Source organism: Anoplopoma fimbria, chromosome 23 (assembly GCF_027596085.1).
Source record: "Anoplopoma fimbria isolate UVic2021 breed Golden Eagle Sablefish chromosome 23, Afim_UVic_2022, whole genome shotgun sequence".
In the NCBI taxonomy this organism is placed as follows: Eukaryota; Metazoa; Chordata; class Actinopteri; order Perciformes; family Anoplopomatidae; genus Anoplopoma; species Anoplopoma fimbria.
Genome location: NC_072471.1, coordinates 9,976,443 through 10,003,257, shown reverse-complemented (window position 1 = coordinate 10,003,257; position 26,815 = coordinate 9,976,443). Strand labels below are relative to the sequence as shown.

Sequence of the window (26,815 nt, the reverse complement as noted above, 5' to 3'; positions counted from 1 at the left end):
ATCTTTTTATTAGAACAATACAGCAGATATAAAGGTCTATTGCAATCAACCACTCATCCCATCATAATGGAACGTGTGCTGCAACAGACAATTTGCGCTCACCAAGAGAAATAAATTAATAAACTAGATAAAATAAAACAGAAAATGAAAAATAGAAAATAGAAAATAGAAAAGAAAAAATTCGAAATTGTGTTCAAATTACTGCTCAGAAAAAGCTGCCATCAAATAGAAACGTGCAAACCTCAATTTCAAACTATCATAGACATACAGTTCATGATAAGCTCAGAATTGTTGTGTTTTGTGTGTTTCTATTGTGCTGGAGCGAGATTTTCGTATTGCCAGAAAACACAATTTTTAAAAGGTTCCCCTTGTTTTAATCGCCAAGTCTCCATATATGAGGCAGTTCATGTAGTTAAGTAGTTAACTGTATCAGATCTTTAGAGGAGACTTGTTTTTTTGACATTTTTAGGGCGAGAGATACTTAGTACTCACATGATTTCTGGCTCAATGCAAGAAACCAGTGATAAATAGTAGAAAAGAAGGAAAAAAAGGAGAAAACAAAGCTTGCAATAATAATACCCAAAACTATAGTGGATAAATTAAAATGCAATCCAATCAAAAAGAAAAACATGTTTTCAGACAGAGTATCCAAAAGGAGGACGACAATGAACTGCATATCTATTGTAATTATACTGCAGTTTTACAAAAATCATAAATATGAATCTGGGGCCTTGTTATAAAAAATATCTTCACGTTATGCTTGATATGTTTTAACAAATCATTTCAGGGCATATCATAGAAAAGAATCAACTTATTTTGGTGTCATGGAAATTATCTTTCAACATATCAGACAATTTACAATAAGAAGAATGGCTACATATCAATAGGACTCTTTATATCATAGTTTTGACTTAGATTTGGTTTTAAGCACAAATGTTCGCATGGGAACGTTTTATTCATAAGGCCTGATTTGAGATCTGTTCTCCGGCTATGTGATGCCTGACAAACACAAGGGTGCAGGGTCAACACAAAAGTGGAAAGTACTGAGTAGAGGACAGTCGTTCAGATGTCTCCTAGTTTATATTTCGAGGTTTTTAGGGACAGAAAAGTTGTCGCGTTCAACCTAAACTGGCGACAAAACACCACTTTTGAAATCGCTGTTTGTTAAATAAGATTCAGATGTTGTGCTGTATATTTCCTGCCTCTACCATTTCATCCTTGCATTTAAAGGCTACTTGAAGTGTTTCCCACCAACCGCAGTTATATTGTATTATTCAATGCACTTCAATGTAAGAGCCAGTGAAGATACAAAACCTCTCTTCCTCATCTTTAATTGATTCATCATGTAACATATTTATTTATTCCTGCCATCGTATGATAACATTTTTTTTTTTTTTTATATATATTTCATACAAATCTATAACCCAAAATTTAGAAATCTTATTTACATGGAAAACATTTTTTTTTTGTACTTTTAAAAGTGACTATTCACCACTTGCCCACCCCAGTTTCCAACATCTCACCCTGCAACCTTCACAATCATGGAAGAAATCCACTCAAATCTTTTCTTTTTATCGTATTCTTACGCTCTTAAAGTGTGATTTAGAAAAACAGCATCAGCAAAAAACACCTCAAAATGTCTTTTTTAAAGCCACAATAATGCTTCCTTTTTCAAATCAAACCCCAAAACTCTTAAATGTCAGAACTCAACACAGAAGAAAATGTAGCATTAATGAAAGGTTGTTTTAAACACCTTGCCTCCCTCACAAACAAACAGAGATATTTCCTGGAGAAAGCAGAGTCTCAAAAACTGGTTTATAAAACACACCATCTTGGAGTGGTTTTATAGAAGAAGCAACAGAGCCAGAAGAGGTGGAGGTCGACAGACAGATAGCCAGACAGAGGGACGAAGAGAACAAAGACCCTCGTCAGTCAGTTTTAATGCGCCCCTTTGGAGGCCACACTGTCTATTACGCACACAGACACCACACAAGCCACATCAGTCTTCAGTTTAGTGGGAGAATATCTCAGATTTTGTGTGTTTGTGTGTGTGTGTGTGTGTGTGTGTGTGTGTGTGTAATTCTGTGCATAATATAAGAACCAGTGCCTCCCCATAAGATGTGTGTGTGTACATGACTGAGTCAGTTCGTGTGCGTTAGAGAGTGCCGTCCTCGGCGCAGCCCCCTCCAGCCTGGTGGCGAAACTCCTGCAGGTTCGAGACGCCGTGGAAATGAACAAAAGCTCCTGCGACCACCAAGATGTGGAACAGCTGGTGGGAGTGGAACTAGGGGAAGAGAGAGAGAAAGAGTAAATTAAATGTGTGTGAGAAACAGAGTGACATAAAGAGAGATATCAGTTATTACAAGGAACTTTCATTTTGTGTCATTTCATTTTGTTTCATTGTCTTCTTTACTTATGTTGGTCATATAGAGGCAAAAGTATTTAATTGAGACTGTTTCATGACTAGTTAAAATTCTTCCACTTTGAAATGCATCCCTAATATTGTTTTGCCCTGTTTGTGTGTTTGTTAGTCACTTACCCAGATGTCACACTTGCCAGGGAAGAACCTCTCGGGGATGCGAGCGGCGTACAGACAGGCTCCCGTGATGTAGAGCGTCGCCATAAGCAGCAGCCAGCCCATCTGACCCATGGTGGTCGCTTTGATCAGACCCTCGCTGATGACAAAGTGCAGGCTGGGAACCACGCCGCTCAGACCCAGACCCACAAACACGCCTAAACACAGAGAGAGATTGTGAATACTTAAACCTGCATTTAAAGATCTGTTTTTGTCTTCCTGAGGGCAACACCGCCTTACAGTATTCTCACATTATAAAAATGTTATAGCAAAGATGTTAGCTAATAGTTGCCTATTTACACATCCAGCGGACACGGAGCAACATTAGTCATGTATATGACCACTGTATACCAAAAAGCTTTAGATTGTCTGAATTGATTTAATTGAACTGACTGTCTGCTGAGGACAGGGGTGAGAGTAAAGATGCTAGCTAAAAAAAATAAAAATAACAATCGACTCCATTCACATTGAACATGGTCAATTGATCCATTGCAAATATGAAATACTGCTAATATCAAATAGTGATTTGCGCTGCTTGAATGTACAACATAAAGATATGTTTGTATCATGTCACTATGTCACTCTACCTGCTCTGACTCCTCTGTACTGCGGCGTGGCGAAGAAGTCACACTGGGAGACGGTGATGGCGGCCAATCCCAATATGCATACCACTATCAAGTAGATGAAGCAGGGCTGAGGGGAGCAGTAGAAGGAGTAATACAACCAGGGGACGAACGAGCCCATGATCAGGAAGGCGATCCCACTGTAGTCCAACCTAGACACAGGGAAACACAGAGTGGAGGATTACAGACACTGTAGATATTAGATAGTGAAACACCTGAGCTGACAGGATGTGCGTCTTACTTGGAGAAGACTCTGGAGACGCCCTCAGAGTGGCAGTAAACTGTGTGGAAGAGCCAGGAGAACGAGAGGCAGAGGATGGCGCCCAGGAAAAACATCCCGATCACCACCTTCTCCTGGACCGGAGCCACGAAAGACATGTTGGGCCTGAACATGTACATGAGACCCAGACAGAGGAAAAACAAACAGCCTGCAGAGAAAGCAAATGATGACACAGTGAGAATTCAATTTTAATCAAGATAATGAACTACAAATATGCTGTCTGCCTCCAAATTAATCAGAATTGACTTATTAATGGCCCTTTTAAATGCAGAGGGACGGACATATCACTAGTTTGTTCAAAACAAACAGACCAAAACAGGAAAAATAGCATCGATAGTATTCAGTATTTACGGGAGTCTCACTCAAATCACAAAGGCATGTGGGTGCAGTACCTCTGTTTAACCACTAGGTGGAAGCAATAACTTGCACAGTAACACTTTACTGGCAAAATTTCAAAACAACAAACAGCTTTGAACCAAAGTCGGTAGAACAAAAAAATCCTACTAAAAATAAAACAGTACAACGGAATTTTATGAAGGACTTTGTTTTCTTACACAAACTGGCTGCTTAGCTTTTGACATTGCAGTACTTATAAAAGCTAATAACCCTGGTTTTGCTGTTTGTTGTGTGACCTTGTACTTATGTTTGTTGTAATCTAACCTGTGTGGTGTAATGAGGATTAAATAAAGGAGATAACAAGGACAAGTGTTGAGAAACAGACAGAGAGAAACAAAAATAACAACTACGACAAATTACTTTGGATTAATTCAACCATTCGTCTTGTATTTCTCTTATTAAATATCCTTAACCCCAGTCCCGGTCCTGACTGTTGTGTGTGCTCTTGATCATCAGTTGATTCAGTTTGTAAACAAGCTTACAACATTTTTATGTAGTGTTTGTAGGTTATAGTTGCCTCATCACTTAATTGAAGTGACAACATTCAGAGTGCGTAGTGAGTGTGTGTACTACCTAGCAGATGTGTCCAGATGTTTCCCGTCTCTGTGTGGATTCTGAAGATGCTCTTGAAGCAGGCGCGGAACGAAGGCATGGGCGGCCTGTGGCCATGAAGCAGGAAGTCGTTGTCCTTCAGCCAATCGGGGAGCACGTCGTGAGGTATGACGCGCCACCGGCCCTCCCACACCTGATTGGTTAATGAAAGAGCACAGATCGTAACATCATAATGAAGTCTGGAAAAACAACCTGAAGGCTGGTGTGAAGGGTAAATGTTAATTAAAAAATAACTCCTGATCAAATTGTCCTACATGAGAAACAGCTGGTTGTTTACTGAATGTCCTTGAAATAGAATGTGTGTGTGTGTGTGTGTGTGTGTGTGTGTGTGTGTGTGTGTGTGTGTGTGTGTGTGTGTGTGTGTGTGTGTGTGTGTGTAAGAGCAAGAGTACAGTATGTGATCATGAGTGTGTGTAGTGTAGGTGTCAAATGAACGGTATCAGGGTCAAGTGATGTAAATAAATAAACTGTAGTCCGACACGACAAACACCCTTAATGGAGAGAACAGAGACTCCATTGGCAGCTTCTCTCCAGTGATTAATTTCCATAATTTACAACCTGCTGGTTGCAATTTCAGCAGACTCTCAGTGTGCGTTTGTGTGTGTGTGTGTGTGTGTGTTTCCATGTGTATGTGTGTGCGTGTGTGTGTGTGTGTGTGTGTGTGTGTGTGTGTGAATATTAGTCCTAGCTAGTGTATTGAGTTCCAGTAGTACCATCTTGCAGACACTCTTACTCTTAATGTCTGCCTCTTAGTTCATTTTCATTTCAAAATAATGAAACATAGTTGGTAAAGAAAACGCCTACAAGACACAAACTGGCTTCTCAAAAATTGTGAAATCCATCAAACCATAACGATGCTCTGAAAGGTTCTGGTGAAGTAAATGGTAGATGAAAAAAACAAAAACAGTAATGTGCTTTTTTTTTTAATTTTTTTTATTCACTCTGCACTCTCAAACTGCTCTGTAAAACAGTTCTGACTAGTAAAGTGGTTTCTGCAAGTGACTGCCATGTATTTTGGATATTTTCCAGTTTGGCTTGTACCCAGACTCATGAAACATGTTCTGTATAAGAGATAAAGCCGAGCTTAAAAATAAATAAATGGAAAACCGCCACATATGCAGTCGGCTCAAGACACAAAACTATGTTGTCGTTGTGTTTTTACGGTTTTATTGGTTGCTTTTACTATGTGGTTTATTCAGTTTTGTTATAAAACCACGTTGGTAAAACAAACATCGCTCTTGGGAAGATTAACAAATTTAGTGGCCGTAGGATTTAAAAGGTGTGGCGCTCCAAAAACAGATAAGTTAAGGGACAAAATGCAGAATATTTCTTTCTATAATTTAAACATGACTTAATATACATTCACCTGTGTGTGTTTGTGTGTTCATTACCTTGTGTACAAACTCCTCCATCCTCTCCATGGCATGGTGAGCTTGCAGCAGCGGAGTCATTCCCATGAAACCTTCGTCACTGCTCCTCTCCTCCTCTTCCTCCTTCTCCTCCCCTTCTCTTCCTCTGTCATCCTCTTCATTTTTTCTTCTCTCCTCGCTGCACTCTGGGACCCTCTGAAAGGAAAAGAAGCGGACACATTGTTAGGACAGAGTGATTTTAGAGGACTGGTGGTTTAATGACACAAAGGACATTTTATCTTTTTTTTTCAGCTTTATTGGACAAATTAAGTGGAATGTGACTGGAACATCAAGGTCCCAAATTCAATTTGATTCTGCTGCAAACACATGATATCCAAATCAGAAATGTGTGTAATTTTATCCATTCCCATTATGTAAAATACTGCCGTCACATGCAGATGAAAATCAGCACGAAAACAGAACTTCTTTTCAGGTTCATCATTGATGTTTTTGCATAACCTGCTGCTGGACAGTAACGTTTGACAACAAAGCATGGATTCATCTTTAAAGAATGTGTATTTTTATGTGTAATGACTAAAGCATTATTTCAGCGGCAGGGCTAGGATTCTACTGAGTGAATTTCCCCAAGCAGAATGTCAAGCAAAAAAGTGAAATGGTAAATTCTGAAAAGCAGTAGAATGTAGTGTGCATGCATACAAAGACTGAGAACTGAATTAATGCTGATTACAACACTGATTAGTGTTAATTGGGGTTTTCACTCCAACTGTATGTACTGTAATAAAATCTGATTACTAGAATTAGCAAAAGTTAAAACACGCCATATACTTCAAGAAAGAATAGCTAATTTTTGATTGAACAGATGTCGACACAGTCTATCCAATCTTCTGTTAATAAAGAGAAGGTTACACGGACAATGTGAATTCAATATAATGCAATAGCTGTCGCAGCTGGGGAGCTGGGAACATAATTAATATGGTGCTTTGTGATAAATACACAGTCATCTATCATAACTGACAGACAAACAGTCACACACACACACACACACACACACACACACACACACACACACACACACACACACACACACACACACACACACACACACACACACACACACACACACACACACACACACACACACACACACACACACACACACACACACACACACAGAAAAACAGTGAAGATCCACTAAAAACAGTGAAGTCGTGTGTGTGGATTCAGGTGTATTATTGATAATGTGCTGGCACACAACAAGGAGTCATTGTGTGAACACAAAATGTATATTTCTAAAACACAGACACACAATCTTCTCCACACACTTTCAGCTAAAAGGAAGTGATTAGAAAAGATGGGCGTTCTGTTCTTTGTAATACTCGAACAACAAAAAGAACAAAAAAAATGAGAAAATTAGACAAAGGCCGTGGGACAGAGAAAAATAAGAGAACAAGAGCAGAAAGAGAGAGAGAAGTCCTGTTGTATATATTATGCATGACTAACCCATTTTAAACGACCCACTAGCAAACTACAACTGCATGGTCCCTGCTTGTGTGACTGTGTTGACCGCGATGTCTGTTATTTGGACATTCTCATGTCTCACATACTCAAAGTCTGGAGATAGACGACACTTTCAGGTTCCTAAAGTTAGACTTTGTTAGTCTGACATGTGCCTGTGTGCGATGGTATAGTCTGTGCTTAATCATGCATGAGGATGAATCTCAGTCTGTAGCTGTATATCGTAAGAAAGGGGAGACACACATACACACAAACACAGCTTCGAACACACCTGAAGGCGAGCGACTGTAAAACAACGGTCTCGTAAATTCAAAGCTGCGATAGAGGTGAAACCTGCCATTGATTCGTGTGTGTGTGAGGGTAAGCGTCAGTGATTGAGTATACTATGTGAGCAGAGGGTATCTGGGTGACTGCCAAGCAGTCACGTGTGCTCTGCAGTGTTTGTGTGTGTGTGTGTGTATTAGTAATAAAAGCCTCTGTTGTGTGCCCATGCATGCATGTAATATAGGTGTAAGCTTAAATTCCAGGTGCTGCCAGCCTCGCTGTGGATTGTAAGGTTATTCTTGAAGGGTGTGAATACCTCTCTGTCTGTTTGTGTGTGTGATTGTGTTGAGTTTCATTCGGGTGTCCTCTAGTTGTACTCAGGATGCCATTACTACATCATATACACGCACAAAAACATGACGTTGGGCTAAATGGAGCATGGTGATACACCCAGATACACACCATACACATGACTTTGCCACTGTCGTTTCACACAATACATACAGGGAAATAGGATGACAGCTACTGCACTGTACCAGTAAATGCTTTAGGGACGGATTGGAATAGAGGTCAGTGTGGCTTCCAAGCTGACGTAGATAGGGACGGAGAGGTTGAGATGGATGGGAAGCATTTAGCCTACTAACCTGTGCTTTTAAGTGATTTATGATCGGCCACCTTCTCAATGGAAAGCACCTTTTTGTCTGAACCACTACAGGCCACTGTATAGTCACACTCTGTTTTGTTTTTTTGTTATGTGAGGTTTGTGAGAAATAGAAAGAGAAAATGTGTGCTTGCGAAAATTAGTCACATCACTCTCAATCCCTGAACCCATCGGCTATCGGTCTGACGACTATAAGCCTCTGCAGTCAAGCAGCTAGATTTCTGGGGTTCCGGTGTGGCCCGCAGAGATATTAGACAAGACCTTCTTTTCTGCACACTGCTCATTTTTTACTTGAGATGCAAGACTCGAGTTAAGAGATGACATGCTAACTTTACACGCTACTTTTAAACCAACAATCATCTACATCTTCAGGAGGACCACATGATACACCAAGGGTTTATCTATAAAGAGGAAGCTGTGGGTGTTTGCTGATATTCTGAGAAAAACTATACTGAAAAAAACGTCCAGCTGCCGGCTTGAGAAATGAAGACGAAACTGATTTTTCTCCCGCGAAACATCTGTTCAGCTGCACTAAACTTAATCCAGACTGTGAAAGCTGCAGTGTTGAGTCTTAGCAGCAGGTGATGCGGAGAGTTTGGCCGTCAACTGCTCTGCTGAATTTGCTGTAATCAAATCTAATAACAGCTCAGAGAGCAGATTCAGACAGGAGGACTGTAGGAGTGAAGAAGGCTTTGGTTCTTGGAAGTGAGGCTATCCCTAACACATTTAGACGCACGTTACTTGGACGAATGCAGTATGTCTGCAGCACGTGATTCAAGTTATTAAAGGAGAGTTAAGGGAGTCAGATTTTGCTATGTGTGAAAATATGTATATGGTCAAGGACATGATCCAACCCATTGGGAAATGTCCATTCTCAGCACTGAGAGATCACCTCATGGAGTATGACTAAAACAGTCTGAGGGTCAGCGCTGCCAGGCTGGCTGCTCGTCTGACACAGAGCCCCAGTCACACGTGTTGGGTAATCATTTTTTTTCAGTTGTTGTCATAGTTCAGTACAGCGCAGTTTTCTAGGCGGAAATTTCCTGGAAAGAGCCTGAAGGGTTCTTTAAGAATACAGAACTGTATTTAAGATTAAGATGGGAAGCTAGTTTAGTATCCAAGTAAACATTTGGCTATAAGTGGAGTTACTAAGAATACTTGGAAGTTGATGTTACAAACCTTACATTGTCCATTTATGCTTTAGGCTTGTGACATTTATGGCTGTTATGACTTTAATACCCTCATGCCACATTCAAATCTAGCATTGACTACTGTGCATTAAGAAGTAAATAAGCAGAGAAATGATACGGATAACTAAGTCTGCAAAAAAAACAATCGTCCCGAGGGAAACTACAAAGAGGTAGGATGTATATAACAATAGGAATCAAGTCTCAACCCAAGACAAAAGAAAAAGTATAGTAAAGATTAAGCAATGTATAAAACACTACAGCAACACGACAACAACAACAACTTGGAATCCGCATGAAGGATAAAGAACACGGGTAAATCTGTGTTTGCAGAACAAAGTCAAGAATACCAATGACAGCTCAGAGACTTCCAACACTTTTCACATAAGAATGAGCTAAGCAGCTAGTCAAGGATGATATACAGACATGGGAACATGAGAGCGGACCGAAGAAACCCCTCAAGACACTGGTCTGCTAAAGATTAAATGAGGCAATTTTTCTTAAAAGCCACTAAAGACCAATCGCTCCCTCTGTCCAACACACAAGCTTAAAAAACATATATCCTGCTCCCCTCGGACTCATTAACCATTCTGTATGTAGACCTGGCTAATGACTTTTGCCTGACTAATGACTCTTCACATGCACACACACCTGAACTACTGTGTGTGTGTGTGTGTGCTGTGAGGATTCCTCTGCTCTAATTAGTTACGGTGAGCTCTACAGTGAGTGAGTGAGTGGAAGATAAGTATAAGGAAACGAGGGTAGGGGAGACATTTGAGGAAAAATCATCAATCCTCCAGCAAAACATGGAACTTTCGACTCGACGTAAACAAAGTCACGTGCTGGCAGTTCGGTAGAGGGAGGGGTCCAGGAAGAAAGCTGCCAGCCAACAAGAACACAGCTGAAACTGTGCGGACCAATGACAGCAGAATCTAAACTAATAACCGTCCAAAGAGGGAAGAGCTCACCCTTGTACACGGTAACCCCTGCAGGCGGAGAGAGATTCGACATGTGACTCACACATGCACACTGCTCTCCTGGGGCCATAAGAATTTGGAAAAGACGCCACCACACCTCAGAAACAGACAGCGTGTTCCAAAACACACACACACACACACACACACACACACACACACACGACTCTAAAAACACAGACTGCTCAGGCAGCCACCAGACAAACTGTTCTCTCTGTTCTTGCCCATGACCATGAGGAGGGCATGACAAATCTGCATTAGCACGGGAACAAAGTAACACAGATTTATAACACACTGTTCACAGTTGGAGGATTTAAATCAAGGATATTCATTTTTATTTTTTTTAAAGCCACTTCAAAGTTGTTTTTGTTGTTTTCTCTTGCGTCATTGGATTGGACAATGGAAGTAAAACTGGGACAAGGCATCACCTGCAGTGCCATGTTCATTTTAAAACCTATGTAATGTGTGATCTTTGTTGTTTTCTGAGGGAGTTACCTCAATCAACTTATTAAAAACTATCAACTATCCCTGATCAAATTCCTTTATTTCCTCTATACAAACAACAAAGATAAGTTGAAAACATAAAGCTTTTATCTTTAAGATAGTTTATTCAATAAATCAACATTTTGGGAAAATAGAATTATTTGCCTTTTTGCCAAGAGCTTAATTAAAAGATTGATATCAGTCTCATGTCTGTGCGATGAATACATGACGTATTAGCCCATTCCCTTTTCCAGTTCATTCCTCAAAAACAATGGCCATAACTGTTTTCCTTTTTGTTATTTAAAATATAATGAACTTACACATTCCCCTTTCTACTGTAGCAGCATGTTAGCATGAAAAGTTCACATTTTTCACCTTACAATGTCTGAGGGGTTTAGTGTATTTTGATAACAAGATTGATAGAATGACCTTGATGACAGGTACAACAAGAGGAATTTAAACAAGATGTCTGATCGGCCTGAGGCCAGGCATTTCAGCATGAAAGCAATAAAAACAAACCTTCGGCACAAAGAGAGGATGTTGAGAGGACTCAAAGGCCCAAAATCGAAAGCATTGTTTGCTGGTATTTTGTTGCTCATTGTTTTTATTAGTATTTCCCTTGTTTTGTTGTTGGTTGTGGAAGTGTGTGTGTTATACAATTCCACGAGTGTACAGTATGTGTTGAGCTTGTTTCACTGTTTGAGGTGGAAGTTCACAGAGAAGCCTTTGTTTTCTCTGTAACACAGTGACTACTCATTCTTTGGAAAAGCTCCTATAGAAAGGACGGGATTACATTATCTGACTTTATTTAGTTCTTTAAATATCTTTAGACCTCAGCAGGATCTTTTCTCCACTCTCCTGAGAATCAAATTTTCGTTAGTTGTACTAGCACAAACTTTCAATTGAAGCTGACTCACCTAAAGCTCAAGCCATCTAAAATTCTTCCAAGTCTTAATAACCTAAATTGAAATAAACAATCCATAAAAAGCCAGTCAATTGATCTTAAATGACACTGAAAGTTTGGCACTTATAGATCACCAATGAAGATATCGACTGAAAACCATAGTATTTTAGAGTGTTACTTTAAGAGGCATCATTATGATACGTTTCAAGTGTAACGGTCGGTTTGAAATGTGAATGTCTGATAACCAAATTCCCGAATCAAACATTTCTTACTAAAGTAAGATAAGCTGAGATAGTTGGCAGCTAAACAGCTATTGTTTAGAAATGATCTTCTGCAACTGTAGGGTGTGATAAGGGAGACACGCTAACACCATATTTTTTTTTTTAAAAGAAATCCTGCCTATAGCTTTTTCAGATTGGATGAGATGCCTAGATGCCTATTTTTGCAAACAGTCAGCGTGATACCGACCCCCAAAACTATACCGCACGCTCACAAACACAGTTCGAGACACTAGCTCCGACTCTAAATGTAGAACAATTCAAAGAGCAGCCTGCGGGGTGTAAAGACAGCCTGCTCTTCGCTGATTGGGGCAAAGGGGCCCTAGCGTAGTCTCAGGTATCAGTGTTGTGTTACAGCAGGTAGAAAGAGCAAGACATAATACACACACACGACCACTATTGTGTTTCAGCTCAACGGCTGTATGTTGATAGCTTTTCACACACCGAACAACAGACCAGCAGCTTTGTCTGTCTGTACACACACACGCACACACACACACACACTCTAAACAAAAGTGATGCCTCTGAGGGAGTGCCTTGCCTTCGTGGGATGCTAATCACGCAGATATTTCGGTAATGTGTTTGCTTTCCTTCCAGGAAGACGTCAGTATGTAGACATAACAGGCTTATTTTTAGTGGCTGTGAGTCTTGGACACATTCAATATCCACATGACTTTAGACCTCGAGTGGAACCAAAAACCGAACATCAAGCGAAGCCGAGCCGACCCCTATCATGATGCTCTGTTAATTACTAGCACAGAATGACTCATCCTCCAGTTTGAAAAGCCTCGAAGGTGGTTGGAGGTTGTAAAACCTGGGAAACAGGCTCATGATCAAACTGAGCAAAATAAAACCTGAGGAACTGATTACATATTCTCCTTCAGAAAACTATTTCCGACGTGCCCCTTTGCAAAGCACTAAACACCCAACTGCTCTGGTTACGGTGCCCGCTTATAGTTGTAGTGCATTAAAGATTTATGTTTGTTTTTAACTTTTATCAGCACAAATGTGCTCTTTTTACTGTACGTAATTGCACATAGTCAAGTTCACAAGTTCGCATGCCTGTTTTCAGTCTAGTCATGAGCACATTATCTTTGCATTTCATTGCTATTCACTGGAAATGTGACAATGTGCCAAACAACTTCTGCATCTTGCACTGTTTCACGTGAATTTAAGTCCCAATCCTCTGATGACAATTTACCCACCAAAGTTGATGTTGCCCAAAAACCTCCCTAAAATTAACTTAAATCCAAATCTGTTGTGAACTTTAAATTGCTCCTTTTCAAAATTAGGTCAAATTATTCTCTAATGTTTAATTAACTCTAGACTTCAATCTACTTTTGGATCTATGGAAACTTATGAGTTCTTGAAGGGGAAACTTATGTTAAAATATGTTACGTAAACACACAAAGGGAGCAGAATGTGTTTGAGCGATTAAAGCACACTATTAATTACTGTGTCAAACATTTAAAGGCACAGTGTGTGTGTGTGTGTGTGTGTGTGTGTGTGTGTGTGTGTGTGTGTGTGTGTGTGTGTGTGTGTGTGTGTGTGTGTGTGTGTACATGTGTATAACATGCTTTATAAATATCCAAATAGCTAAAAGCAAAATCAATTTCCACTAATGCAATGTCTTGATTCAGATTTTATTTGGGGGAAAAAATATAGTTTATGTTTCTGTTATTATAATAAAAGACTTCGCTGGTAAGCATATGTTGTGAAATAATATACTTCCCAGCTAACAGCACCTACTTAATTAGTTATGTGAGGGTGTGTGTTTTGGTGAGATGGTTTTACTGACCAGTCGACCCATACGCCACCTGATACACACAGCGTGTGTGTGTGTGTGTGTGTGTGTGTGTGTGTGTGTGTGTGTGTGTGTGTTTGTTGGATACTCACCCCATTGTGTGAGTTTGACTCTGAGGTGCTGAGGTGACTGGTTGGAGAACCTGAAGTGGGCGTGTCTGCTTTCTCCCTTGGGCTCATGGGATCTGTAGGCGTGCTATCTGTCGTGTGTTCAACAAGGTTTGGAGTTCTGTGTCTAAGCACGAAGGCTGGGCCCTCGGCCCCACTCGTCTCTCCTGCGTCCAGCTTGAAACACTGGACTGACCTCCGCGGAGAGAAGACTTAATGGATGATGATGATGATGACGACGAAATCCAGATGAGACTTGACTTGAAGTCCCTGGATCTTTTAGGACTTTATGGCAGAAATAGAGAAAGAAAGAGAAAAAGATGGGGAAAGGAAAAAAGTTAATCTCCATGATTTTGTCAATCCTCAAATTTGAAATTACAATGTGTAGCAGTTTCCCAAACAATGAAAGATACAAGCCCATTATATAACCATTAAATGTTGAACACCGCTTTAAACCTGAGCAATAGGACGCAGTAAAAGTATGCATTATCGTATCATTAGGTAGTCTTTTATTTGGGCCTGAATGCCCAGACTAAAAGTATGATAGTGGTTCAAGTTCAATCCCCTTAAAAGAAAAACTATCTAGCAGATAGACAGTATGCACTGCAGTTCATTCACCCAAAGCAGGTCTGCATCGGAGATAAACATAATGTTGGTTGTTGCTTTATCTCTGTCAATTCCAAAAGTTACCCGTGGTATCAAGGCCTTAAAATACTGGAGCTACTGTCACCGGCGGCAAATTAAGAGCTGCTTCCAACTTGCTGTCATGGTGAGTTGCTTAGCGACGATAGGTGTCAAGGACAGGAACGAGAGATTCACACACAGGAAGTTTTGGATGTTTTCCCCGTTAAGAACTTAGAATCCCTTTTTTTTTCTTAATCTAACCACTTTACAGTTTCTCTTCTGCGTTACAGGGAAATCTAACAATATGGCTCCATTTAAAATCCAAGCTTGACAAACAGTTTTGAAGAACAAGGTGAGAAATTTTCCACGAAAAACTAATCACAACAAAATCCAATGATTGCTGCCAGTTTAGTGCAGAAGCGGCATCATCATTTTGAGGTCATGCTCAATCATTAAAGCAGCAGGTAGTACAACTGCTAAAGTGTTACATAAATAAATAAATAAATAAATAAAGTCCTATTTAGCACCTGTTACATGTGCATCAATGGCTGCTACACTGAAACTACACAGCTACTGTAAAACTTAGACATGAATCCTTTTTAAATCTGGGAGAATTCCGTGTGATGGCAAGGCATAGAAGTGTGCAGGTGTAAAACTAAAAAGTCCTTGGTTTTTAAGGTTTATTTTAGACATCTGGCCTTCATAAGGATAAATAAGCTTGTGGTTACATGACCTAGACCCATTTATATCTGCATGTTTGTACTGCAGCTTGTTTCCAAACACTCAATCGGAGCACGACCGAAGCTTTAATGTAGCGTAAATGATGAAAACTGCAGTTGCACATTTATATCAGCGTGTCTTACTCTGCTGAGGTCTGTTTTTTTTTCCTCCATCACAAACACACACACAGCGCTCCAGAGGGGCCAAGTCAACGAGAATAAGCCGCCGGGCACCAGATCACTTAATTTAAACCATCCCCCTGTGCTACCACAAACATACATTAGGGGATTATAATCACACTCAAGGGAGGGGGGGACACACACAAAGGCATGTACATACACACCTTCGCATATACCTGAAAACATACACAGACTGTCTGTTAAAGACATCATTTGTAAAAGGCTGATCTAAGCATGCAGGGAGCAGAAGAACTGAAGTGGATCCAAAGTCAAGGACGAGGTAACGCGCTCATACAATATACTGAACTACGCATAAAGCACATCGCTTTCATAGCACCGAATGTTAAAGTCTCATCTCACTTAAGTGACCTCAAGTGATTGCTATGACCTCTTCTGCTGTTCTGGATCATATCAAATCATAGAGTGAGGAGAGGTGAAGGAAACACAAAGTTGGCTTTCTTCACATGCTACTCTGCACCTGACTCCATTTCTGAGTATGCACAAAGCATCTTTGTGAAATAGCTTTGTTCTTGCGCCAGATTATAGTTTCTCACAAATTTCTCAAATCTGTTCTAAAAAAAGAAGCTAATTTTTGGGATGTGCAAAATGATAGCTTAGAGCAGTGGTTCTTAACCTGGGTTCGATCGAACCCCACTCTCAGGGGTTCGGCAGACACACACTGCGGTCAAGTGAGCCGCCGCTTTAAAAATGAATGACCGTCTATTCCTTAAGGTGCGTTCACACCGAGCGCCCCGTTCGGTGTGAACGCACCTTAACGGTACGGTGGCTTGGGTAGCCCAAAAAGCACGGAGAAAGCTAAAACTTATGCAGATGACAGCAGATGTCAACGATGAATGCCTCGACGAAATCATTGAACTTCAGCAGAGCCAGCTTCAACAGCAACTCTTCGGAACAACAACGCTCTCAACGTTTTGGTGTCACCAAATCGTACCATACTCTTGTATTGCCAAGAAAGCCCTTGAGATACTCACACCGTTTGTTAGGAGTCACACTAATAGTATCCCTACAACGACCATATGAAAACTATGTAAACAGCCCTGCAACCCTAAGCAATCCTAAAAGTAAAAACAACTAGATGTCATTAGGAAACTGACATTATTCTGACATTGGTAATTTGCTCGCTTTAGTCGTGTTACATTTTGCTTTGGTTATATAGTAGAGGTAGAAAAAGTAAAAACACAAATTTCTGTTGGATTCTGTTCACTTGCAGTTAACAGATGTGAACAATGGGAGCTATTCTTTTTTTTTACAAAGAACAGGTGTCGTAAGTGAGTGCATAGACATGAGGATTTTCCAGAGAATGATAATAATTCTAGAGAATGAAAACGCAAAACATTGTCATGCTTAAAAAAAAGAGAAGAGAAGCCCTAAAGAGTCAAAGAGGCGATACTACACAACAGAAAAGGACAAAAGAAAATCATTAAAAGAGCGATAGGAAAAATGCCGAACGTTTCATAACCCAATGACATCGACCAACAGACAGCACCGCTATTGTACGCTGTGAAGATGATAAAGAAGACTATTTAAGCGGAGCTGACTGGCCTGAGGGCGAGCTCCCTAATCGAAATCAAACACTTCTACACTCAGAGACGGTCCAATCAATCTCTTCCCTTTTCCTGCCTCCTCTTTCTCCCCAATCGACTATTTCTGAAAATTACATTGACACTCTTCTTGAGTAACTGCACCATCATTTTCCGTCATGATGAAAAGTGATAGTCAATGCCGGAATAAGAGGAATAAAGAACTTTTTATGGTTTTTATTTTTTCTGCTGTATGTCGATTCTCACGATAACACAGTCTCTTGTGGTCTGATTGCCACACAAGAACAAACAGCTCTCCCGACAATTGAACTAGCTGTGTGGGTCTGATAAGAGCCTGGGAGCAGTGGAAGAAGAGGAAAAAAACATTAAAGAGACTTGTGTCGACGACCACACTCTGTACACACACACACACACACACACACACGCACACACACACACACACACACAACTTATCATGGGTGTTTGTCATTTCTTACTGAGAGAACGTTCACAAACTGAAGCGCAGACTTAGTGTGATTATAAAAATGAAAACAAATCTTGTGTGTCACCATGCCTTTTGCCTTCATCACGGTTTGTCATCCTGTTTCCTCTAATGTTAGATCACCATAGATACTAAGCTGTCCTTAACACATCCACCCCTTTAACTACCTCAATAGACTGTATTTACGGAAAAAACAACCTCAGACACCACCCTGATGGAGGCACGGTGGCCAAAAACATGTGGTTGGGTAATGAAAGCAAAGTGTACAAGCAAAAAGAATTGTTCTGTGTCCTCCCAAAGATAGCTGCGTGATTGTCAGTACTCATCTTCAGGCTTATTATTTACAAGAGTCAAAAACAGACACACACACACACACACACACACACACACACACACACACACACACACACACACACACACACACACACACACACACACACACACACACACACACACACACACACACACACACACACACACACACACACACACACACACACACACACACACACACACACACACACACACACAAACAAACACACCGCCTTCGAGAACCAACTCTGCAGTAGCAGAACAGAACAGACTGACCCCATATTGGGATAAAAAGAACTCGAATGATAGAACATAAGATACCAAGAACAAAAAAAAAAAAATGGATTCACATCTCCCACACCAAATGGAGCTTCCCAGGATCTAAGCCAACCGCAAATGTTGAATTTTCAGTTCTGAGAGAACTGCTGACACACAATGTCTGTCGACAACAGGATGTTAAATGACTCATCAAGACGTTCCGTGCAGTGTAGCTATACGATCACAATTTTCTTGGCACATAAAAGCTTTGTTGATGTCGTACACACCCTTGTTTTTTTTCCCCCCTATTAAAGTCGCTGTATGAGATTCAATTATTTTTCCACACTTCCTCCATGAAGCAAACCAATCACGCAGACAAGTTAACCATCTGGCCCAGAGTGGTGCTTTAACCCCGGGAAATGAACTGACGCAAAGTAGAAAAACAGCACAGCAGCCTGAGGGGACCAGGCTCGTGACCTGCCGGGTAAACCTCGGTCAAGAAAGGGAACCAAAAACACTCTCACCTCATTTAAAATCTCTACTGATGTGCCATCGGGCAACACTTCCCTTTCTTGGCTACTGAAACTGCCCAATAGACTTTTTTAAACATTCCCCAAATAAATGACAAACACCCTAACCAAGATCCTCTTTTCATTTTCAATATTTTATTTTATCGACATCATGAACCAGCTCTGAGGCTACAACAGCACTACCATCAATACAGATGATTGTCCTTTAACCATGGGTGCTATTGAGCATTCAATATTAATGGTATTGATTTGCCCACAGGTCAATACCAGCAATACTGTGCGTGTGTAATACAGATAACACAACTTTATTTGTGTGTGTGTGTGTGTGTGTGTGTGTGTGTGTGTGTGTGTGTGTGTGTGTGGGGGTTCTGTGCATATTATAAGAACCAGTGGGGGGGTCTATCACGTTGTGAATTGTCAATTTCTAGAACCTTAGACAATTGAGTCATGACACAAATGAAAATGTTGATCTTCAAATATTGATTACAATTATTTGACCTTTGATCAATCATCAATCTCTCTCACCACAAGGACACTTTTATGTCCAAGTCCCTGTCGTCATCCGAAGAATCATATTGTGTCCCGTTATGTGTGTGTCATGATGTTTATCAATGAACTGCACTGAAATGAAAAGACTCGTCTGGGACAAATTCTGTCGCACTTCTTATAATATTAGATCAAATAAAAAAGGAATTGTTTTTTGACACTTTTGGAAATACGCTTATTCACTTTCTTGCCAAGAGTTGGATTAGAGGGTTCATACCACCTCGTTTATTTTTGTGGTAAGCTAAGCTAACCGTCTGCTGGCTCCTTCATATATACAAAGTTGTGAGTGGTATCAACAAGCGAATATCTCCCAAAGTGTTTGTAACACATTCATGGTCAATATAAGCCATCTTTACATCGAATGAACTAGTCATCAATGTCAAATCTGAGCGGGTATAAATGGCAAAGACTTCCGGTAAACGGACCATCTTTAATTATCCGTCAATCATCCTGTGACCTTTCACCTAGCGACACCGTTAAAGTTTAGATTTTGATTGTACGCGTCACTACATGACATGTGACGTCTTTAACTAATGACAGAATTCATTTTTAACTTAATTGTAAAACTGCCCTCTGAGATGAATGGCAACTACACAAACTGTAACATGCTAAGATTAGCATGCTAACAGCTTACACACAGAAGGTCATTTATTCTCAGGCTTGAGCATGTGCTGCAGCATTCCCTCAGGCTCGTTGTCGTCATCATCTTTCTATTTATCTCTCTCTTTTTCTCAAACACACCAACACATACACACAAACACACACACACACACAAGCAGAAGACAGCTGACTTCACTCCAAAGCAGCGTGGAGTCAGTCATTGTCACTGTAAAGCCTCCAAAAATCAATCCTGGCAACCGACAGGAACTCGGATGAAAAGGAAAAGAGAGATTGAGGGGAGAGAGAAAATAAGAACAACTGAAAAACCGAAAAGTAATGTCAATGAGCATTGATTTGTTCTCTTGTTTTTTTCCCTCCTCCAGGGACTGATTGAGTGGTGAAGCTTGGTAGTTGTAAAGTAGAAGTGGAATGAAAATAAAGAAGTACGCATTTTCTGATTTCTCATACTGGGGGAGCGGGGAACCACAAAAGGACCCATCCGTCATGGCTGTGAGCGTTTGTACTAAACTAAACTTGAGAATGTAAGTGGCTGTCAAGAAACATGCCTTAGTTTTGCCCTATAATGCGTGCTCACCCCCTGAGTCACACTGTCAGATACGGTCTGTGGCCCGTCACCTGCTATGTCATTACTCTCTATCTGATACAAGCACACACGCATAGAGAGAGAGAGAGAGAGAGAGAGAGAGAGAGAGAGAAAGAGCGTGACAAAACAAAAACAAAACTGCACATAAGAGGGAAGTATGTAGATTTCTCTCTCTTTCTCTGAATACGGTTACATTTGCAATTAGATTGACTGCAGCTATGACAGCATTTTGGATGAAACGAAACAGCAAGGATGATGATATTTTGTTCATAACAGACATCAATATCTATAATGGAAAATAAGTCGGTCTATTACTAAAAATAGATGCGTTATATTAGAGGTTATGTGAGATGGTTTAGCAAACAGAATGCATGTTTTTTTGCAGCGTTGATTAAACAATGAGGCCATCTCAAACACAAACTCTACATACTTGGCCATGAAAATGAACTTTTCCATGACATCCTACCTGGTTTTTCAGGTTACACTGATGCCCGTCACAGTCTACAGCAGTATGTTAAAACAGGATACAAAGGCCTATCTGTTGAAAATCATTCAAAACAGGTTTAACCTGATCTGTATCTTGTCTTTACCCATCACACTTGTTTTGAGAGCAAGAGTTCCACAACCTGATAGTCAGCCAAAAGACAACAGCTAGGCTTAAGGGGCATCTAACACGTTTACCTAAATTTCAAATGTCACTGTGTAATTTAACAAAGTCACGTTGATAGAAGTTACAAAGACGCTTTAACCTTCGACAGGGGGCAGTATCTTTTTTATTGTTAACGTCGGTCCAAAAGCCACAAACTTATCATATAAGATAGCAAATTTTATGTTGACAACACATTTCGCACATCGCCCTTTAATAAACACTGTGACGTTGGACCCGGCTGCTAACCTGCTGTCATGTCTGTCTTTGCTTTTACTATCTGCTCATATCAGTAATAATCAAACATAAAGATGTATATCTTAAAAAGTGGTGACTGTGGGATGGTAGTAGTTTGGTGTGTAGGAGTATTTTAATAAATGGTAGAATTTTTCAGTGTTTCTTGTGAAATTATATATATATATATATATATATATATTATTATCATATCTTAAGTCCTTGATCTTGCTTACTAAGGTAGAAAGAAAAGGACTATTGATGTCAATCACTTTTTTTTTTCTTTGTCCTGGTGGTTTTGTTCCTGCAAAGCAATTACACCAGTACATTGTCGTACTTGGCCTCAAACCTTTTTATTCTGCTGAAAGAGAAGAATTATAATTACGAGTTTAATTTAGAACTGAATGCTCGATATCAAATTTGGTGAAAAAAGTAGGACCTTAACTGGAAAACAAGACCTTCTGGCTGGTAAATTGTTACTTTTTTGTTGACTAAAGTAGCTATTAACTATTTTGTTTGGAAATCACATTTTCTTTCCAATAAATTGGATTAGTCCCTCTAGAGACAAACTCTTCATTTGTTGGTGCAGTTCACTTACAGTGCTTTATGCCGTTTGTGTTCCTATGGCAGAGGGAGTGGTGGTGAATAGGCCTCCCTTTGTATTTGGGGCAGCTTTACATTGATTTAAACCTGCTGTTGGAGACCACATGACTGCTTTAACTGTTCACTGGGACAAGCTAATCACACTGAGAACTGTACTTTAACATTACCACACATACACACCCACCCCAACATGATATTACTGAAAACACACCTTTAATTATGTTACTCTGTGCAGCTACAGCTTAAAAGCGAGTCAGTGCAAATTGTCACAAGTGTTTGCTTTAACCTACTTGCAGCTTCACATGGGAGGGGTTTGCTTCATAAGAAAACAAATGAAAGATTTCTTACCTTTAGCATGTTTTTTCAAAACAATATCCTTGAACCCCCCTACTGACAGTACACAAATAAAGTAATAGTATCAAGAAAATAACCTTACTGCATTTTTATTTTATAACAATAACAAATCATATTTTGGTTGTCTGTGTAAGTGTGTGTCCCCTGGTTACTTCTCAGTCCTGGTACAACAATGAGTGAGTTACTGATGCTGCTGCCAGCAGTCTTATGTGGAGGGATGAACAAAGAGAACGAGTGTGAAGTGAACCACACACATGCACACCATTGTTCTCTCAATCACAGTCTACACAACAGGCAGCCACGTAGCACTGATACTACCAAATACATGCTTGACAGATGTGGCGGAAGGTGGGAATTATTTACCATAAAAATGCCTATTCCATCAATATTCTGTAAGTATGGTATTTAAAAGGCTAAAACTGCATGTATCAACAACAAGATTTTCCACAAGACATTCCTAATTTCATCAGAAGACCAGAGAGAACCATTACAGATTACACACACACACACACACACACACACACACACACACACACACACACACACACACACACACACACACACACACACACACACACACACACACACACACACACACACACACACACACACACACACACACACACACACACACAGGTCCCATGTTAGATGACATTCAGGTGTCCTTCGCCAGAGGGGGTGGGCCTATTCTAGTTAATGGTTTGGTATGATATGAAACCAACTCATGCAAACACACAACCTGCGGTTTATACTATGTCTCACACGCATTTTAAACAGCGCTCTGTAACACACACACTCTCCCAAACGCTAACCAAACATCCGCACAGACAGTTTAGCATCCCATCTATGCCTCAAAACCTATTTAACCCCTTTTTGTAAGCAGTGGCTCACTCAAAATAGCAGGTATTACTTTTTAAAAAAAGATTCTTTAAAAAGTGAATGGCATTAATTTACAACAGCAGGAGCGAAAACATGTCCACCAGCAAATAAAAAATGACCTAATTTGTCTCAAGTAGAGAGAGGTGCTCTTATAATCAAAGCGTTCCCAATGCTACAGATCCTTATTCAAAAGCAGAAAGATCCATATAAACAAATCCACAGACTGGCATCCATGTAACATTAATGCCCTTTAGTTTTACCAAGTTATCAACTCTCAACTCTGCAGTTTGGGTGGAGAGAATGACACATTCTACTGAGATATACAGTAGAATGTGTCAATGTATTTTAAAACATATCAAATTGTCCTGAAAAATATGTATGTAATGTTCCTGATACAATGCCAAGGCTTACGCTAAAATGGCAGAATTACCACTAAAACAATATGCAAAGACGCTGCTCTTTGTCTTTAAATGGTACTGAACTTCCATCCATCTGAAAACAGACCACACACAGACCACAACAAGGTCAGTGCGCTTGTGGCTCTGCTGGTGGACACAGTGCAACCAACTGCAGTGGTTTTCAAGCACTGGGTGGTGATCCAAAAGGGTGGGTCACGTAAAGATAAAAATAGGTCCCCTAAATGACCAGCTGAAAGGGGAACCTAAAGCTACTGATTATATAACGACTGAATAAATCAGAGAGGGGTCAAAGTCATAGAATATTTGGTTAGCTCCTCTATGATTCAGCTTTAGGCCGAGGTCATCATACTAATTTTAATCAGATAAGTGTCAAATTGCCTACACTTTTACAAACAAATATTTATAAACCAACATGAATGCACAAAAGCTGTTGAAGCTAGTCCACACGGAACATATACTGTTAATGCTCTTTACGCTCTCAAGTGTTTAGGGCATAAAATGTTTATAGTCCATATGGACGCAGTAATTAACCACTGACAGGATTTTTTGCCTGTGTCGTTTTCACTTAGTCAACAACATAACAACAAACCATTTGAGAAAATTGGCATTTTGTTATTTTTGTTTGTAAACCACACACACAAAGACAGCCCTGTTTCTAGTTGAGAGGAAAGGAAATAAAGCTCAGACCGCGATAGGAAGAGTAATACAAAAGAAAGACAGAGGCAGCAACTCTGTCTTATGATCAATCTATTTTGCACTGACAGTTCTCTACTATTCTTAGAAGCTATGTGTAGTTGCTCTTCTGCCTGGCACACTGTCAAACACTGACTTCATTATACATTAAAATTCTCTAGAGAGTTATGCTTTCCGTAAAAAAAACATGGCGTATTTCTCAATAGCCATGTCTAGCAGGCTGAGACTCGATGCACACATCAGCTCAAGCAATGGGAGCTCTGAATTAATTATTTGTATAGTTGCATATCAATTTCTTTCAACAGGAAATTACAGCAAATGTCCTGATGAATCTGAAGGGTGTAAGACACTTCTCAGATAAACTCGATGTTGTAAATTGACTATGATACTCTGGGTACTGAGCTCAGTGCACTACTTTATTTTTCCATAGAACTCAGTTGTTATACATGCAAATGATGCAGCATGGATCTGCTTTGCGTCACTATTTGGGCTTTGACACGAAGGTACATTGACATGCACAAGTGCAAATTGAGAGTAACAGCAGGAATGGGTGAAATGATAGTTAAAGATCACACTTTTAAGTTTCCAGCGCTGTTAAGTTAGTTGCAGACGAGCAAACACACTGGGACGTAATGACACTGTGAAACCCCAAAAGGGTCAAACTGCGCAAGAAGCCCCTGATTAAAAATGCAAAATGCGTTTCACCACAAATACCAGTTAAGACGCTGCTCCATGAAATATCCATGGGCTAATCTCTAGCCGGGGGAAGGCTGGGAGTGTTTTTGTTCATGTAAAGTTTGAGTTCAAGACAAATAAGCTATCAGCTACCCAGCCCATGAAATATTTATGAGATGACCTCATGCTTTTAGGCAAACCGAACAGTCAGAGGAACACTGAAATGGGATGGGCACACATGCAATTATACATGCGCATTTCATACAATTACAAATAACAAATAAATGTATAAAAATAGAGATAAAACACAAGATTTTGATTATAGCTTTACTTAAAACACTACGGTTTACTGTATGAAGTATGTGTTAAATCCCCACAGACTTACACAAAGCAAGGCAGGGTGTAGATCAAGTCTTCAAGTCAACAAAAGGAAATGAACTTGAACTCTTTTACACAGGAACATAACTTGTTTGTGAAATGATTAAGGGCTCCACAATAATGTTAATGTCTTATCTGAAAAAGTCATGTAAATATGTTACAAAAACATGTATTTAGAAAGAAGATGAGCAAAAACAAGTGATTCAATTAACAACCTTTGCCAGCACTGACTTGCAGCATGTTGTTCATAAAACAACAGGAGTCTCTCTCAACCATTCACATATAAAAAAACAAATATAGCAGCAACTTGAGACATACTAACCAATGCTCTGAACAAACAAAGTGGCATTACTGAGCAGTCAAACCAGTGGGCGAGCATGCAAGACAAAGAAACCCCCCCCACCCAAAAAAAAAAAAAAAAAAAACCTGCAGCCAGACTGCCTCCTTGTCAACATTGCACACATGAAGCATTTTAACATGTTTGGATCCTGAAACTACAAAAAAAAACATTTTACCCCCAAACTGTGTTGACAAGGAAAAGTGAGACCCAGCCTGCAGCCCGTCGACTGGTTTGTTTACACTGAGCCAAGGAGCAGGCTAGTGTGCTAACAAAAGCTGCCACATAACTATTTAACAGAGATGGTGTGGGGTGTTTGACAGCCTCCCCACGTGGATCTATCTGCCTTTAAATATGCACAATACTGCCAGCATGTGAGTGGTGATGCCTGGTAAAGAGAGAGAGGGGAGGAGGAGGGGGAAAGCAGGCTAGCAGATCATTCCTCTCTGTGTTGTTTTGACAGCCTGAATTAGCTGGATAGCAGAGCTGCTAGCAGGCAGGGTCGCATTCAGGGACGTGACGCGAGGAAAGTCTGAACAATCTGAAACAACACACAAAAAACAGTCATAACAACCCACAGTGGACAGTGTCTGCTGTGACACTCACCTGGTCCTGACGTGTGCAGGTGAATCAGTCCTCCCGGTGTGGTGAAACAGTGAGTAGAGTTGTAGTCGCAGCTCTGCTCCTCTCTTACTCTGACTGTAGCTAGACCAAACTGGACCAGCGACGTCGGAGGGAGGCGAACCCATGCGTGACGCTGCTCGCACCAGCGGCAGGTAGCCAATCAGATCGCTCAACGAAGCAGAGCGACCAATCACCGACGAGCAGGAACAGGAAGCGACGTTCCAGAAATGGAGTGACGTTGTTGTAGTTTTTTTTTTTAATCGACTTAGTAGAATGATATGAGAGAAAAGTGTGTGAGATTAAACAAATATATGTGAGAGGTTATGAAATATGATAAATGTTGAACTGTCACACCACCTGCACCTGTTTTAGATGTGTAGCTGACAAAAAAAATAATCTAATATTAGCTCATTTCAGCTTCTTAAATGTTAGGACTTGTTGTTTCTTTCTGTTTTTTAATCATTATTATTTGTCATTTTTTACCCCCTGACATTTATTTAAAATAAAATTTATTCCTGACCGAC

At 40.2% G+C, this 26,815-nt stretch overlaps 1 protein-coding gene across 1 annotated transcript; it reads right to left on the bottom strand.

The window, feature by feature from the left end:
* Window positions 1–18: 18 nt before the first annotated feature.
* adipor2 (adiponectin receptor 2) lies at window positions 19–26,401 on the bottom strand. The gene is made up of 8 exons (XM_054624687.1): window positions 26,274–26,401; window positions 14,019–14,318; window positions 5,878–6,051; window positions 4,448–4,619; window positions 3,440–3,626; window positions 3,163–3,350; window positions 2,540–2,733; window positions 19–2,284 (listed from the first exon to the last, which is right to left on the bottom strand). The coding sequence occupies exons 2-8, from the start codon at window positions 14,103–14,105 to the stop codon at window positions 2,156–2,158; spliced, it is 1,131 nt and encodes a 376-aa protein (XP_054480662.1). The 5' UTR covers window positions 14,106–14,318; window positions 26,274–26,401; the 3' UTR covers window positions 19–2,155.
* Window positions 26,402–26,815: the final 414 nt, after the last annotated feature.

What these genes read in the sequence shown, in the direction of transcription:
- adipor2 (XM_054624687.1), bottom strand. Translation starts at nt 14,105, where the DNA reads ATGAGCCCAAGGGAGAAAGCAGACACGCCCACTTCAGGTTCTCCAACC. An exon ending in GTCTCCAGAGTCTTCTCCAA is followed by an intron (nt 3,351 to 3,439) that starts GTAAGACGCACA and finishes CCCTGTGTCTAG; the next exon opens with GTTGGACTACAGTGGGATCG. An exon ending in CTGGCAAGTGTGACATCTGG is followed by an intron (nt 2,285 to 2,539) that starts GTAAGTGACTAA and finishes CTCTTCCCCTAG; the next exon opens with TTCCACTCCCACCAGCTGTT.